Source organism: Ochotona curzoniae, unplaced genomic scaffold, assembly GCF_017591425.1.
Source record: "Ochotona curzoniae isolate NIBS_2020 unplaced genomic scaffold, NIBS_Ocur_1.0 contig_21, whole genome shotgun sequence".
Taxonomy (NCBI): Eukaryota; Metazoa; Chordata; class Mammalia; order Lagomorpha; family Ochotonidae; genus Ochotona; species Ochotona curzoniae.
In genome coordinates this window covers 3,140,330-3,156,955 of record NW_024465322.1, presented here as the reverse complement: position 1 = coordinate 3,156,955, position 16,626 = coordinate 3,140,330, and the positions used below count along the sequence as shown (strand labels likewise).

At 47.5% G+C, this 16,626-nt stretch overlaps 2 protein-coding genes across 3 annotated transcripts in view; one reads left to right on the top strand and one right to left on the bottom strand.

Moving 5' to 3' along the window:
* Positions 1 to 1,230: 1,230 nt before the first annotated feature.
* On the bottom strand, positions 1,231 to 4,521 carry TMEM60 (transmembrane protein 60). The gene is made up of 2 exons (XM_040971170.1): positions 4,332 to 4,521; positions 1,231 to 1,930 (listed from the first exon to the last, which is right to left on the bottom strand). Exon 2 carries the CDS (start codon positions 1,876 to 1,878, stop codon positions 1,477 to 1,479), a length of 402 nt encoding a protein of 133 aa, XP_040827104.1. The 5' UTR covers positions 1,879 to 1,930; positions 4,332 to 4,521; the 3' UTR covers positions 1,231 to 1,476.
* Positions 4,522 to 4,908: 387 nt separating this feature from the next.
* Positions 4,909 to 16,626, top strand: part of PHTF2 (putative homeodomain transcription factor 2) — an 83,004-nt gene continuing 71,286 nt past the window's right edge. Inside the window, exon 1 of one of the 2 annotated variants that reach the window (XM_040971153.1) lies at positions 4,909 to 5,073. The gene's annotated coding sequence lies outside the window, so the exon portion shown is untranslated. The remainder of the gene's footprint in view (positions 5,074 to 16,626) is intronic. The other variant, XM_040971161.1, reaches the window with a different exon arrangement.

Here is a 16,626-nt window from a genome sequence, read left to right as displayed (position 1 = left end):
CCAAGTTATAGCTATTTCTATGATTTAAAAAGTCAGTCTCTGGTGTTCGATGTGGTAGCCTAGTGGCTAAAGTCCTTGCCCTGCATGCCTGGAATCCCACATGGGTGCTGGTTCTAATCCCAGCTGTTCCACTTCCTATCCAGCTCCCTGCTTGTGGCCTAGGAAAACAGTTGAGGATGACCCAAAGCCTTGGGACCCTGCACCCACGTTGGAGACCCAAAAGATACTCCTGGATCCTAGCTTTGGATTGGCTCAGCAATGATCGTTACAGCTACCTGGGGAGTGAACCAGTGGATGGAAGATGTTTCTGTCTTTCCTCTATAAATCTGACTTTCCAATAAAAATAATCTTTAAAAAAGACAAAAAGTCCGTTCCCGACTTCAGAATAGCACTGCTTCTACCTTTAGAGACTTTGCGGGTTTTATTCCAGAGCTCTGCAGTAGAGTGAACGTCACAATAGAGCAAATTATGCTTTTTTTGGTAATTTCTCAGTGCATGTACAAATTATGTTTATATATCCCATAGTCTGTCAAGTGTTCAACAGCATTGTTTCTAAACATGTGCTTAATCATAACATACTGCTAAGACATGCTAACAATCATCCGCCTTCAGCAGGGTGTAACTGTCTTAGTGGTGGAAGATCTCACCTTGACATTGACCAGTGCTGACTGGTCAGCACCGTGCTGAAGGGTAGGTGGGTTGGTTGTGGGGGTTTCCTAAAATGTGGCATCAGTTAACTTTGCCACAAGGATTGATTCTTCCTTTCATGAAAGATGCCTCAGGGGCACGCTGTGCTACCGGCACGTGCCCACAGGATATCTTTCTGAGCTGCATTTCTTCTCAAGCTTACTGCTGCAGTTGCCTGAGCTGACATCATCTACGTCCTTTGTGGCTGTCTGCACACTGTTCCCAGCATCTCTGCAGGAGTGTGTTTCATCTGCGGACATCTGTTTCTTTGCTCACCCATAAGCAGTTCAAGAGCGGTTTGTCTCTGATCGGTTTGTCTCTGATCGTGACATTACAGCAATTCACTCACAGTTTCAACTTCTGCCATGGAAGTGTCTGTCAGACTCAGACTCTCTGTGACTGTAACCTTCTGATTGACATAGTTACAATAACTATCATTTATAGTTCTTTGGTCACCTAAAAATTCCTCTCCAAATATGTGGATTAAAGGCTTTTGTAATACGTACAAGAACAGATTACTTATTCAAGAGTCATGTAGGAAAATGAGTTCCAAACCAAACTTTATTTACATAGGGATAGTAATGATATCAACAGTTCCAACACTGAATAATTACGCTTCGGATCAACCGGAAGTCCATGGTTGACAATCTCATTTCCTGGCTGCAGTATAAAACTACATCTGATTCTCTCCCGTTGGTTTCTCTGGCATTCTTGAAGCTTGCAAAGATTCCGAACACTTTAACGAGAGCTTGTTGGACAGCAACAGAGAGGAGGCGATGTACTCGGAAGTTAGTCTCTCACAAAGAAGACGTTGTAGCCCAGTTCTGCTAAAGCCCCAGCCAGCAAGGCCCACAGAGGAATGAAGACAAAGGACAGGTTCATGGTCGTAAACTGTTCCAGTTTAGCACACAGCGCGAGGCAGAAGGCCAATTTCAGCAACATGGCAATGAGGTACCAGGCTTTTTTTTTGATGTTGTGGGATCCGTGGCGAGGGTCAAAGCCCGATTTACACCGCCCGGCCATTTTCACGATCAGCATGACAAGTAGGATTGTGTCGAATATCCAGACGGGAATAAAGATGAGGAACCAGTTCCATGGTGCTTTCTCATCCAGTTTCAGCACCAGCATGATCAGGAAGAGCAATGTAAAAAGCCAGGTGAGTAGCACTCTCTGAGCCAAGGACATTCTCATTTACACAGTGCAGAGAGGCTGTTGCAGGGCCAGGAGAAAAGGGACACACACCCTAAGAGAAGGAGAGAGAGTCAAGGTGGTTTTGATAACAGAAAAAAAAAAAAATGTCCTATTCTATTCCTAGTGAGCCAAGTTGGCCCTTTTCCATCCACTGACTTCCTGAGTCTGAAAGCATTCAACTGTTCGCTACCTTTAAAAACATACCAACCACTGACAATATGAAATTCCTCATTCCTATAGCGCATTAGTGTGTCCACTGGGAATTCGAAAGAGTTCAGGGACCATTCTGTTCCTTTTGGATGCCATTACTTAAGTCCATGCACTTGTCACTTCACTTCTGTCCCCTTGGGGGTGTTCTCACCCTCCCTGAATGTGTTCAAGGGGCAGCTAACAACGAACGTTCCATGTCCAAGAGTGAAAAAGGAGGAGGCTGATCCAAGTCACCAGAGGGGAATTTCATAAGGAGGAAATGATGGGTGGCAATGGCGGGAACATTGAGTAGAATTAGCATAGTCCAGAGGCCACGGAGCTAAATCCTGGTGACACTAGATTTTAACATAATCTGTACATGCTTTCCTCTTTAACCCTCAGGTAGCTTTTCATTAAAACACATCACTCAAAACCTTTTAGATATTTGTACTCATTGGAAGCTAAACTGCTCTCTAATCGGCATTATTTCTCATAGCTATTCCGTCTCACTCATTTCCATTGGCTTTGTGCTAACACCCCATAACGGTGTGTGGCTCTGCTATTTGTCAGAATCTGTGCAAGCGCTAGCGCACACACTTTTCCAGAGTATTTTCTGTTTTGCTCTTTTACCAACTTTTCTTCAATTCTAAAATAACTTGAGCGAGTTCTTAAAAACTCACAGTTTGAGGACACACGACTGCATAACTTAGGTGCATACATGTATATTTGTTTTTCCATATAAGAAGCGTACAGTAGGTCTCGCTACTTATTCAAGTGTGTGGGAAAACAGAAGGCAGACTGCAGGCACTGGCAGGAGTTCAGAGAAGATAAGACAATGGAAACAGCTGAGGACATTTCATTCTTTTAAGCCGTCTGGAGAAAACCAAAGATGAGATATGAGATAGAAGGGGACGAGCAGAAGCTCCCGGGAAAGCAGCACCCTGTGTAATTGGACTGAGGAAACCAGCGTCTGAGGGGTGACAGACGTAAGAGCATCCTGACGGTGGCCGAGGTAGGACCAAGTGGGTGGTGGATCCAAGAAGTTAAGACAAAAGGTGAAGGAATTGGTCGGAAGAACCAAACAGTCTGGCTAGTGCGCTCCGTTAATTCTATTTCATTGCTAATTTTATTGCATTCCATACATCTACTCCTTGAATAGTGGGGAGGCTATCAGAGGGTCAGCGTACACACCCATTTTATTGCAGGAGCTGGGTACGCATCTCCCAATTCCCTTCTTGTATGTAATTTGTTCATTTAGCTGGCAGAGGCTTGGCAACTTTTGCAACACTCCACAACTGGCCAGAGGCTGAGGTCTGTTGGGAAGCGGGTCTGAATTTTGCAAAGGAGTTGTGGTTGGCTCTCATCCTGTCACTTCAATGTATGTAAGCCGCATCTCCACGCTATCTGATCGTTTCTGGGAAAACTTTCCAAGAAAAGATTTACCAGAAACACCCATACTTGAAAAACATTTTCAGCTGTGGTCGGAGGAAGACAAGCTTCACTCCCTCCCTTCTCCCCCACAGGGAGCACAGAAGAGAGTGGCTGCCATCAGCCTAGGGCACTTAGGACTGAAGGTGAACTGAAACCAAATGCAAAGGACATAAGCTTGCTGTGCCTGCAAGATGGGCAGTGCGGGATGCAGAGCCGCAGGCAAGGACCTACGACCCGGATCGCCAGTCATTGCGGCTTCCTAAGGCGACTCCTCCCCTTTCTCCCTGGGTCGGAGTTGGGGAATTCTCCCATCCAAAGGTTACTAGAAAAACACATCCCTCTGAAGGCGATTACTTCGGATACCCAGAGGACAGTTCCGTTTTTGCTCAGACAGATGCCTTCTTCCGAGCTGGCTGTCTGCCCGACACCCCTTCTCCCTCGTCTCCTACTAGCCGAGTGAGGTATTCGGGGATCCGATCCCGGCCAGTTTGTCATCTCCCATCACTGCCCCAGGGGGAACCTCGCCCCGGCCCCAAGTCCCGGAGTCCACCTGCACAACCCACACAAAGTCGCTTTCCGAAGGCCCCCCGCGCTGCAACCGCCTGGGCCAAAACGCAGCTCCTTCTGCCAAGCTGACCGACGCGGCTCACCTGGCGTTCCCTGTCCTGGGAAACGCTGCCCCAAACCCGAGCAGTCCACGGGGGACTCCCTCCTGCACGAGGCACCTGAGAGCCCTTGGTGGACCAGCCTCCGGCCGGCCGCCCAGCCGAGGACGTGGATGGACAGCGCTGTGGCGCCATGCGGGGCGAGGGCCCGGGGGGCTCCCGACTCACCTGGCAGCGCCGCCAAGATCCGGAACGTCGCCAGTTTGGATCCTTGTCCTTTTCCACACTTTTCCCCCCCTCCATGAAATCCAGAACCCCGTCACATGATAATTAAAAAAAAAAAAAGATCCTGTTCCGCCTCTCCGAAACACCACAGTAGAGGATCCTTCAATTCCACCTCAAGGCCGCGCCCATATCCGGGGCTGGTTCTCATCGCCCGCCCCGGGCCTCCCCGTAGAGGTAGAGAGAACGCCAATCTGGCTCCAGAGGCTCCTTTCCCGGCTCTCATTGGGCCAGAGAGCCGTCAGTCAAAACCAACCGACCTCTCCTCTCCTTCAGCTTGGCCCGAGAGGCGGCCGTCAGAGAAGGCCCCGGGCCCGCCTCCTTTACTGTCATAGGTTACACGGAACGTCAGTCCCAGCTCAGCCTCGGCGTTCCCGTGGTCCCATTGGGCCGCAGGCGTGCCAATCAGAGCAAGAGCTCGCGCTCGGCCCCGCCCCCCCGGGAGTCTCCTCCGTTTCTCCTCGCGCCCTCCGCCGCCCGAGCGCGGAGACTGCAGGCTCGGGCGTGAAAGCCTGCGGGAGCGGCCGCCGGGGGTGGGGCAGGCTGTGGAAGCCGCGCGGCCGCTCGCAGCCTTCGGGGTAGCACCTCCCGGCTTGTGGCGGCGGCGGCGGGGGCGGCGCTCGCGCCTCGGTGTCTCCCGCCGCGCACACCCCAGCCGCCTGCTAGCGGTGCGGCGCCCGCATCCACGGTAAGAGCCGCTTGCATCCCCCACCTTCCCCTCCGACGCCCCTCCCGGGCCCGGGGCCGAGATTCTCCCAGGGCTTCTGACAGAATGGCCCGGGACGGACGGTTCTGGGAGGTTGGCGGCGGGGTGGCTAACCGGGTGGCTTGGATGGGTGAAGGGGACGGGCCACGCGTCGCCCTCCGCCGCCGCTGCTGACTTCCCTTGGCAAGCCTCCGGCACCTGGCGGGCCCCCGGCCTGGCATCAATTTGTCGACTGGCAGGGACAGAGAGAGAGAGAGAGGGAGAGGGAGAGACTGAGCCTCCCTGCTCCCGAGCCCGCGCTGGTGCCGCCGCGCCCGCCCCTCCGCAGGCCCCTCTGCTTCCTTTCCCTTCCCTTTGCTGCAGGGTTGGGATGGGGGATCCTGGCACCCTAGAGGGCGGTGCACGGGGTGAGATCGGGGTGCAGGGGGTACCCCTGCGTGCTGGGGTGCCAGGGAGGGAGGCTGCCCTGCACCCGCTGTGCCCGCCGCTGCTCTGGAGTTTCCCCCCCTGGCCGTGCCCGGCCTGCCCTGCCGAAGGGGTGCTGACAGCTGGGCGCCTGGGGCCCCTGGGAGGATTTCCCGTCCGCTAACAATACCCTGGTCCATCCAGCACGCGCTCATTTCACCTTTGCTTATTTTATTTATTTTTTTTTGGCCTCCCGCTGTCGGACGGCTTGCGTTGTTCTGTTATTGTTCCTTCCAGTCAAGGCTTTCCAACTCAGCAGATCCTTCTTGTGTGGCTTGAGGCATCATTCTGGCCACCCTATTTGTCACCCTTGATCATTCGAAGCCCCGGGGCGGAGGGGTGGAGGTTGGTGGTGGACGAAACTGCCTTATTGCAACGTAGACTAGTCAGACATAACCTGGACAATTGTTATTGATTGCAATGATGTAATTGAGACGCCCACGTACTTTTCAATTCGTGGGGAATGCGTTAAATATGCTGTTGTAACTTGCAAGTTGCAGTCTTTGTTCATGAGGTTTTCTGCGTACTTTACGTGGGACACTGTCCTTTCCTCATTCTTGATTGGCTTTTGCCAAACATTTTCAAGCGTTTTTTTTTTTTTCCCCTCCCTTTTCTTGAGACTTTACCGATGGATTTCATGTTGGATTTTAGTCCTGTAGATACTTTGTACAATTCGTTGGCAAGACTGGACTCTCTAAACAGTTGTATTAGGAATTCTGAGAATGTGGCAACTGTGCAGTCTTGTCTAAGGAGCCAGAAATCAGCATGCAGATTTTAAATCTTCCACTTGGATTTGGACTTTACATGGCTAAGGCGGGTGAGGAAGACATGAGCCATGTCGGTTGTAGGAACTCATCTCCCAGATTCCAGAGGGAAGAAATGTGAATGTCTAGGGGACGGTGAACTTTATCTGAGACCGGAAACGGGTTGATCCCAGGAATATTTTGCGCTCTGGAAATCGCCCGCCTCCCGTACAGCTTCCAGTTGTCTGTAGGCGTCAGATGTGATGTTTCGGTGTGAGTGAGGTAGGCAGTGTTGGCGATCCCGTTTTGGCTACTTTGTGGTAGTGCGTGAAGATGCGACAGTGCAGGCACACTGGAGCGTACAGTGGGTGAAGCCTTACAGTTGAACCTCCAAGAGCAAGCTTTTTTTTTTTTAAGCCCAAATTGGTACTGGGTAGTTGGTTCTAAAAATAAAAGGAATAAAAGGAAGTAGTGTGAACAGTTTCAAGACCGTGAGGCTTTTTGCCTTCCCTGTGTAGTGCGAAGTGGCAAGAAATAACGTAATGAAAAAAGGCTTTGTTAGACTGGACAGAGAAGAAGTTAGGGTCGCATGGGGGAAAAATGTGGGAATCCGAAAATAGCTGGACTGCTTATGAATGATCTCATTTAATCCCTGTAATCGAATGTGGGGTAAGGACTGTGATTGTCGCCCACCCTCTGTTGTGGAGGAATTAATCAAGTCTTGCGTTAACTCATTTGGAGATTGGAAGATAGAATTGCCTTCTCTGTTTGGGGAGCATCGTTGGAACAAATGACGATAATAAAGTACATACTGGTGAATATAGGAACTATAGATTGATGGGAAGAGAATTCAACTAAAGGACCGAGGACTAGAGCTAGAATTCCCCTTGGGTTTTCATGACTTTGATAGCAAATCTCTTTCATCATCAGTTTCCGACTTGCTTAATGCTCCAAGGGGGATAGCACGCGTTAAATGAGGTACTTTGGCATGGTAACTGCTCAATAAATGAAAAGGAATGAATCATCTCAAATGAGAATGGGTTGGGTTATGGGTGGAGCTACCGCTTGAAACCTGAAGGCGCAGAAGTAGTTTTCATTGCTGGGGAAATGGGACGAAGGCCGTCTCCCCCAGGAATGCCAATTGCTGAGGGGTTCCTGAGGGCTTTATATGAAAAAGTGTGTGTGAGCGCCAACCTTATAAATGGTAATTATGTGTAAATGTGGATATTATTCAATTTTGATGGTTAGATTTAAATACTAAGATTTTGGGAAAACCTCAACAGTTTTTTCATTGTTATATTTAAAGCAATTGACTTTGTGGGGCCAATATGTGCAGCCCTGGTGACCAGGCTGGCTGCTCCACTTCCCCTCAAGCTCTCTGTGAAAGCAGAAGAGGATGGCTTGAGTGTCTGGGACCATGAACCCACGTGGGAGACCCTGAAGAAGCTCCTGGTTCCGACTAGTCCAGCTCTAGCCATTGCATTGGTTTGGGGAGTGAACCAGCTGATGGAAGATCTGTGTATCACTCTTTTTCTTTCTATAACTTGCTCAAATAAGTAAATCTTTTAAAAATGTACCTTCTGATTTCTTTTCCCAGAGCCATTGGAAACTATTTCTAAATGTGTCTAGCCAAGCAATTATTTTATTGAGGTTTCATTCTAAGCTGTAAAACTGACATTGCTGGAGGCATTGGTGCTTATTTTTGGAAGCTGTTTGGGAATTACTTGTAAAAGAAGAATTTTTCTTTTTTTAAGATGTGTTTATTTTTATTGGAAAGGCAGATCTACAGAGAGAAGGAGAGACAGAGAGAAAGATCTTCTGCCTGCTTGCTCACAGCCCAAGTGATGGCAGTGGCTGGAGCTGAGCTCATCCGAAGCCAGGAGCAGTGAGCTTGGATCTCCCACATGGGTGGATGCAGTGGAACAGCCAAACAGGCCCCCACGTGGGATCCCAGCACATGCAAGGTGAGGATCGAACCACTGAGGCATTGCACGAGGCCCAAAAGGAAGGATCTCCAAGGGACTGTGGTTCTGTCTTTACCTAGTTTGTTTCTACAGAGTCAATATCAGACATTCTCCTTTCCTTATATTACTGCTGCCTTTTTTTTAAAAAATGCACTTACTTATTTATTTATTTAAATTAAAGGGAGACACAGCTAGGCTGTAAGAGAGCACTTTTGTCTTCTGTTGCACTGGATTCTTGGGCCAGGCTGAAGCCAGGAGCTTGGAAGCCCATATGGGACTTGCATGCCAGGGACCATCACCTGTTGCCTGCCAGGATTGACAGGAGCAAGAACCTGGATGGAGAGTGGAGCAGGGCCCAATGTGGGTAGAGGTGTCCCAAACAGCATCTTCACTGCTGTGTCACAGTGCTCGGTGACAGTCCATGACAGCTCAGGAAGTGGCAGGGGGACATGTGTTTCCATTTGGGACCACCCCGACGAATCTGAGGGAAATAAATTCCATGTCTTCCTCTCAGCCTAAAGCACGACCACAAATGCTCACATTGAATTTCTAAACAACATTGGGAAGCATGTGACTCAGTTGAAAATATTAAGTGACATTTAGGAAAGCTGCGCTTTCCCAGCTTAGTCTGTGGCACCCAGGAAAGATGAGAACAGCCAGCTGCTTCACACAGCAGGTAGTTTGGAAAGAAAAGATGCTGGACTTCTTTCTGAGTGGTGAACAGGAACTGCGGCAGGAAATAGCTGTGGCTGAACCACTATGATAATAATCGTAACATGATTCAATTTAACATTTAATGAGAGGAAGTTAAGAATGCATACCGAGCAGCTTTTTGGTTTCAGTAGGGGAAACAGGCTACTAAACCTTTTCATCTTGAGAATTTTTGAAGACTTGTCAACCTTCATTTTTGCTGTCTGGATGCTAGTACCTTAGTGAGTGTTCACTGTGAAGTTTCTTTTCCTTCCCATTTTTATTATATTTTTGACAATCTTTACATAGTTAATTAGTGTGAGGTTTCTTACAGACAACAGAAACTTTCTAAAATTCATACGACACAAGTACTTCTGTACAAATCTAGATTCAAGTCTCAATTCTGCCATCTGCCTACTATTAGTGTGACTTTGGACTCATGTAATCTGTTGAAATTAAGTGTTGCTTTACAAGATCTTAAGAATTAAACGAGCATTTACATAAAAACACTTGACAGAATTATTTGCTTATGAGACCTGCTTAAAAATGGTTGCTTAAAAACGGATTGGCTTATATATTGGACTGTGTTAAACAGGCCTTTTTTCTTATTTCTTATTATATGCAATATTCCCTGTCCTGTTGAGTGTTTTCTCTAGTTTTTCTTTCCTTTTTTTTTCTTTAAAGATTTATTTATTTGGAAGGTCAGATTTCCAGAGAGAAGGAGAGATAGAGAGAAGGATCTTCCATCCGCTGGTTCACTCCCCCGAGTGACCCCAGCATCTGTAGCTGAGTGGATCCAAAGCCAGGAGCCAGGAGCCAGGAGCTTCTTCTGGGTCTCCCACATGGGTGCAGGGTCTCAAGACTTTGGGCTGTCCTCGACTGCTTTTCCAGGCCACGAACAGGGAGCTGGATGGGAAGCGGTGCCACCGGGATATGAACTGGTGCCCATATGGGATCCTGGTGTGTGTAAGGTGAGGACATTAGCCTCTAGGCTACTGCGCTGGGCCCAAGCTCTCAGCGTGTTTCTGCTGAAATACTAACAATGTATGCTTAGTGCATACATATGGTAGCTAATAAATGTTTCATCCTTTCAAGTACCCTTTTATGTAAAAGTTGTGTTTATTTATTTGAAAGGCAGGATGAGAGAGAGAGAGAGAGAGAGAGAGAGAAGCGCGCCTCTCTTGCTTGGTTTGCTCCTCAGGCGCCCCTGTTGCTTCCTAGAAGTTTCCTACCTGAGGCAGGAACAAGCCCTTAGGCCATGCTCCACTGCTTTACCCACGCCTCTCTCAGCTGGGGGCTGGACCACAAGTGGAGAAGCCAGGTTAGGAACCTACACCCATCACAGTGTGCGGCTCTACCCACAGTAGCGCAGCGCCTGCCCCAGGGACTGAACTTCTTAAGTTATCGTCTGCTGCGTTCCACAGCACATTATCAGGAAGCTGGATTGGAAGTGGAGTTGTTAGTGCTGGGGATGCGGGCAACCTAAGTGGTGGTTTAATGTACCAAGCCGCACCGCCTGCCTAACTCCCTGGAGCTTAAAACACAGACAGCACTAAATGATTTGCATATCAAAGCCTGAACTTTTCTTTAAGGGCAAGCTTTTAACTGCGTAGTAAATTGCTTTAACAGAGAAAGGGTTACTCAGTTTATTTCTTCTTGAGTGGACTTTGATAGTTCATGTCATTCAAAGAAGGTGTTAATTTCAGCTGCTATTGGAATAAAATTGCTCATGATGACTGCTTACCTTTTCATGTGTATGAAATCTATAGTGGCGCGTTCCCATTCCTAACTGATAACGTGTATTTGTATTTTTCCCTCTTCTGTTCACAGTGTTCATTTTGTCTAGAAGTTTCTGTTTTATTCGTCTTCTGGAAAAAAAAATGATCTTTTGGCTTACTGATACTGATTTTGTGTTCTCAAATTCATTGGTTTTTATTTCTCTGCTCCTGTTACATCCTTTCTTACTGTTTACCTGACAGTTTATTTGACAAGATTGGCTAGGATAATGTGAAAGTAAGAATTTAACTTCTGAATGTGAACCTTAATTCTCCACTAAAAATCAGTGTTTAATGCTATAGAATTCCTCTCAGGCTAGAGTCCTGGGCGTTTTTTTTTTTTTTTTTTTTTAAGTGAAATTAAGAGAGAATTTGCGCATGTGTGTTTGTACTAGTTCATTCCTTAAATGCCTGAGATGGCAGGGCTGGCCAGGCCTGGCTCAGGAGCTCCACCCAGGACCCTTGCGTGGGTGGCAGGGAACTCATCTCTCCCCCTCCCTGCTTTTCCCCTGGGTTTGTGTTAGTTGAAGCTGCAGTTGGGAGCTCATGCTGACTGAGATGGGATGGATATAGGTGCCTTAAAAAAAAAAAAAGATTTATTTATCTTTATTGGAAACTCAGATATACAGAGAGGAGGAGAGACTGAGAGGAGGATCTTCCATCTGATAATTCACTCCCCAAGTGATGGCAATGGCTGGAACCAAACCAATCCGAAGCCAGGAACCAGGAGCTTCTTCCGGGTTTCCCACGCAGGTGCAGGGTCTCAAGGCCTAGGGTCGTCCTCGACTGCCTTCCCAGGCCACAAGCAGGGAGCTGGATGGGAAGCAGGGCTGCTGGGATTAGAGCAGGTGCTCATATGGGATCCTGGCAGGTTCAAGGCGAGGACTTTAGCCACTAGGCCACCACGCCAGGCCCGGATATAGGTTTCTTCAAGTCAGACACCTGGGAGTTTTTCTGTGATGTTTTCATTTTTCATTTAGTTTCAAAATCCTGAGCTGATTTCCTTTATGATTTCACTGACCCACGTTGGTTATATACGGGAGTATGTGCGTGACCTTCCAAATATTTGGAGATTTTTTAGTTACTCATTGCTAATTTAACTTCGTTGTAGTTAAGCAACATACTTTGTAGGATTTGAACCATTTAAATTTTATTGGGCTTTGTTTTATGGCCCAGAATATAATCTGTCTTGGTAAATGATTCATGTATCCTTGAAACTAATGTTGGGTAGAATATTCTATATAAATGCCAATTAAGTCACACCTGGCAGATAGGAATTGTTAGGCATTCTATGTTTTGATTGATTTTCTGCCTATTTACATTACTTTTTTTGAGAGAAGAGTATTGAAATGTGCATTGCCGTGAACTTGCTGTCTTCTCATACACTTCTGTCAGCTTTCATATGACGAAACTTCAGACAGTTTGTGGGGAAAAAGATATGTGTTGCTCAGGAACTTTTTGAAGCGTCTTTGGATTCTGAAATTCCGTTACCAGATGCACACATACGGAGGTAATTGCATTAGTTCATGGAAAATGGAATGAAAAGAGAAACATTTTTGCTGTAGGATACTGTTTGGAATCCACACATATGAAGGGCTTTCAGAAAGTTCCTGAAGAATGTGTGTGGTGAAAAGCTGCTTATGCATTTCAGCAGGTGTTTTTTTTTTAAATCAAAATAAACTTATCCTTTTAATACCATTGTCCAAGAAGATTTTTTTTTTCTAAGATTTATGTTACATTGAGAGACACAGAAAGGGGAGAGAGAGAAGATGTGTTTCCATCCTCTGGTTCACATTCAGGATAACAAAGGCTAGGGCTGGGCTGGGCCAGACAGTGGTGAGCCGGAAACCTGGGTTCCATTCAAGGCTCTCGTTAGAGGGGCAGGGCTCCAGGTATTTGGGCCATCTTGTGCTTCCTTAGGCCATTAGCAGGGAGCTGGTGCCCGATAAGGCAGCTTAACCCACTGAGCCTAAGATTTATTTGTCTTTATTGGAAAGACAGATCAGATTTAGGAGAAGGAAAGAGAGAATGTTCTTGCATCAACTGGTTCACTTCCCAAATGGCTGCAACAGCTCTTATTGAGTTGATCCGAAGCCAGGAGCCAGGATTCTGGAGCCTCTTCCAGGTCTCCCCGCACAGGAGCAGGGTCCCAAGACTCTGGGCTGTCCTCCACTGCTTTCCCAGGCCACAAGCAGGGAGCTGGATGGGAAGTAGAGCGGCTGAGTCATAAATTGGTGCCCAGATGGGATCCTGGTGCTTGCAAGGTGAGGATTTATCTGTGGATTTATCCACATGTACCATTTTTAGTGTGGTCCTAGTTAAACCTGCTGGTTTAAAGTGCCTGAGCGTGGCTTGGCCAGAATCAGAGTGCACAGTGTGTGTGAGTGGCTGCATGTCTTTATGTTCCTGCTCAGCTTCCCTGTTTCATTTGAAATACAGGAGACATTTAAGTGCTGAATTTAGTAGTAAGCAGCTAATGACATTTTCGTTGTAAATCATCCTGATTGATAACAAAACTCCATGTGTGTATATAAAGTATGTCTACTCAATTTCCAAGGCAGACAGACTCAAGAGCAGTGTTTATTTTTACTTTTTTTTTTTAAAAAAAGATTTATTTATTTTTATTGGAAAGGCGGATGTGCAGAGAGGTGGAGAGACAGAGAGGAAGATCTTCCATCTGATGGTTCATTCCCCAGCGACCACAACAGCCGGAGCCAAGCCAATCTGAAGCCAGGAGCTAGGAGCTCCTCTGGGTCTCCCACGCAAGTGCAGGATCCCAAGGCCTTGGGTCGTCCTCCACTGCCTTCCCAGGCCATAAGCAGGGAACTGGATGGGAAGCAGGGCCTCCGGGACCAGAACCAGCAACCATATGGAATCCTGGCGCGTGCAAGGTGAGGACTTTAACCACCATGCTATCGCGCTGGGCTCAAGAAGTGTTTATTTTTCTAAGGGTATAATTAATTCAGATTTTATCATAACTGACAAATATTGGCACAGCTAAGAGTGCACACTGATTTGAAAATGCTTTCATAGCGTTGATGATCAGTTTGCACTTTAGCTTGAAAGTCATCTTTAGGATTCTTAAAAACCCCTGTAGGCAAAAGCAGGATTAATATCGGCTCAACATTGACTCATTGATTTTAGGCAGCCGGAATAACCTTTAACCTTTCTTCCAAAGAAGATAGATTGTGTAGTAAACTTGTGCTTACCTTGTACTTCTCTTTCACAGCAGCTGGCTTAAATGAGGAAATAAACAGTTATAAGAGATAAGCTTTAAGTTTATTAAGTCAGTTGTTTGCATTTTAAAAATTAATTAGAACTATGCCACATGAGCCATTGGTCCATGTGTCCCATGGTGGTGTGTGTGGGAGGTGGAACTGGCTGTGTCATGTGGGGTGCCCACTGCCTCTGTTGGGCTGCCTCGAGGTGGAGAGTGCCTCAGTGCCCCAGACTAGTGTCAGAACAGAATGGGAGATACTGAGGGTTTATTTGAGATATATAAAGCGATTACTAAGGAGTTCCATTAACTAGGCTATTCTACCTGCAGGAGATCTATGATGGGGTGGGTTGATGGGGACCAGAGGTTCTCCGAAGGCCAGGCTGCCACTTCTGGTGGCACTTGTGAGAGCTAGATCAGGGAGTTGTTTGGTATGGAGTCACAGGGTTTCCCTGACCCAGCTACTACACCCACAATGAGCATGGGAGCCGGATCTGGGGCTGGGCTGGTGCAAGCTGCAGTACCTGCAGCGTGTGAGAACTGGGTCTGGGGGTGGTCTTGTGGGGTCCTTAAGGGTCTCCATGACTAGACCATAGTACCCGTGGCATTAGAAAGCCAGGGCCAGACCACAGTGCCCAACGATGCACATGAGAGCCGGGGACCGGGGTCCACATGGGTGAGGTCTCCACTAATGGTTCACTGCATCTGCTTGGTACTTGCAGGTTTTGGGGTTGGGGCTGGTGGCAGCAATCTGGCTGAGGACTGACTTTGGGGGTTGGGGTTCTTAGATGTTCCCCCTACTAGGATGCTACACCTCCTAGTGTGCATGTGGGCTGTGCTGGGCCACTGCACCCACTAGTGCACCTGAGAGCCAGGTCTGGGCACAAGTCTGATTGGGGTTGTTAGGGGTCTCCCTGTCTAAGCCACTACACCCACCAATATTGGGGACAGGGTTAGGGGTAAGCTGAGCTAGGCAGCTGCATCTGGCTACACATGCAAGAGGCAGGTGTGAGGACGAGCCTGGTAGGCTCATCGTCCCCAACTAGACCATTGCACATTAACCCTGACCTCAGGAGCATCACTTAGACATGTGGTCTGCCTGCAGAGCACATTTTACAAGTCTGGGCCACCTCCATTGTTGAGTCCCATGCACGAATAAAAACATAACCAGCTGCACAAGAGAAACAAGATAACTGGCTTTTCTAATCCAACAGAAGACTTAAGTACCTCATCAAAGGGTGTATAGAAAAGTGAGTTAGTAGAACTTCAGGCCAGGCTCTACAGCAAGCACCTAAATCTCTGGGCACACCGAGAATCAGAAGAAGTTTCTCACCTCTGGTATAGCTAAATCTATAGCTTCTCAGAACAAGAGCATTCAAGTAATACCCTCAGGACATTCTTCCCTCCATCAAGGTACCTAAGGTAACACACCAAGACATCTCTGTCCCCTCACACTGATGTAGTCTGACGGCGGAGAGTGGTACATCTTCTCCCAGGCACTGCTCCTGCAGATGGAAGATCTTTCTCTGTTTCTCATTCTGTAGATCTGCCTTTCCAATTTAGATCTACCTTTCCAATAAAAATAAATTATTATTATTATTGGAAAGGCAGATCTACACAGAGTAGGAGAGACACAAAGAAAGGATCTCCCATCTACAGGTTCACTCCCCAAATGGCTGCAATGGCTGGGGCTAAACTGATCCAAAGCCAGGAACCAGGGGCCTCTTTTGGTCTCCCACACGAGTGCAGGGTCCCAAGGCTTTGGGCCACCCCCCACCCCCGCCACGGCATTCCCAGGCCATAGGGACTGAGCTGGAAAGGAAGTGGAGCAGCTGGAACAGGACCAGTACTCACACAGGATGCTGGCGATCGCAAGTAGAGGATTGGCCAGTTGAGCTATCACACTGGCACCCAAGAATGTTGGTTTCTTTTCCAGTGGAATGGTGCTTAGGCATCTGGCTCTAGGTGTGTTTGTTACTGTTGAGGCACCATTGCTTCTAGCCCCTCTCAGCTACCTGGCTAAGGATATGTGAGTACATATGTACCTGGCTGTTCAGAAAGGACTGTGGAATTCATGAGTGTCTTGGATCGCTAAAAATAAAAAAGTGAGTACAGTCTTCGGTTGTATGAGCAGATGGCTGTGTCCTTTTTTAAACAAGTTATGGCTCCCCTGTGTTTTGTATTCTTCAGACAAGTAGATCATTTTTGTTGAGTCCTGGATTCTAAGGGGTTAGTTGTAGCTTGTCTGGTAAAGAAGAAAACCTGGCTGGTGATAGGTCTGGAAATCATGGTGTGTGAAGGGAAGCTGACGGAGTGGAGACCATTTAGATTGGAAGAAGACTGGTAAGAGCATGTGTGTGTTCTGTGAAGTCGTATGTGAGTGGAAGTGTGCTTTATAGTGTGTTTGCCGAGAGTATGTCACTAGTACAGATGACTGGAAGGGAGACGTGAATCTGTGTCCGTATAAGGGACATTTGAGACAAACTTTTTTTTTTTTAAAATGCAGTGAGCTGCCTTGAAAACATCAAATTCAGGAGTGGGCGTCGTGGCATTGCACATAAAGCTGCTTGAGACATTGGCATCCCATTTGGGCCCACTCTCATTCAGCTCCCTGCTAATGGTCTTGGGAAAGCAGCTGAAGTTGGCTCAAATTCTTGTGCTCCTGCACCCACGTGGGAGAC